Source organism: Penaeus monodon, chromosome 21 (assembly GCF_015228065.2).
Source record: "Penaeus monodon isolate SGIC_2016 chromosome 21, NSTDA_Pmon_1, whole genome shotgun sequence".
Classification (NCBI taxonomy): Eukaryota; Metazoa; Arthropoda; class Malacostraca; order Decapoda; family Penaeidae; genus Penaeus; species Penaeus monodon.
This window is the reverse complement of record NC_051406.1, coordinates 12,128,763-12,129,223: the sequence shown is the minus strand read 5'-3', so window position 1 is coordinate 12,129,223 and position 461 is coordinate 12,128,763. Positions and strand designations below refer to the sequence as shown.

General features: G+C 42.5%; 1 protein-coding gene across 1 annotated transcript in view; it reads left to right on the top strand.

Moving 5' to 3' along the window:
• LOC119586230 (ETS homologous factor-like) overlaps window positions 1–455 on the top strand; it is a 3,751-nt gene extending 3,296 nt beyond the window's left edge. Inside the window, exon 4 of the mRNA XM_037934933.1 lies at window positions 94–455. Coding sequence (XP_037790861.1) covers window positions 94–259 — 166 coding nt within the window. The 3' untranslated portion in view covers window positions 260–455. The remainder of the gene's footprint in view (window positions 1–93) is intronic.
• The last annotated feature ends 6 nt before the right edge of the window (window positions 456–461 follow it).

Here is a 461-nt window from a genome sequence, read left to right as displayed (position 1 = left end):
TCCTAAATGATTTTTCTCCTCCCCCCCCTTTTACTCCTTCCTCCCGTGCAATAGAACACCTTAATACCTTCCTGATTCCATTCTTTCACACAGGTACCATTACAAGAAGGGCCAGCTGGTCAAGGTATCAGAGAGACAGTTGGTCTACGGTTGTGGTCCCGACGCACTGCTCTTCGTGAACCAACTCCTGAACCACGATAGACCAGCTGAAGAGACCAGGGGCTTAAGAGACAACTCGCATAGTGATCTGAAAAGATGAATATTTCGCAGTGAAATAGGTAGCTTTTTCTTCTTATACCGTGTCATCATGTGATACTGATATTGTTAATGGTGATGATGGACGGTATCATTAATTTTTGCTGTAGAGGAGCGATGCTGTAACTTGTAGAGTTGCGAACGATACTGTCGAGTGTAATTAATTGCCTGAAAATATTTATTGCTCTTTTTTTTATAACGGCTTC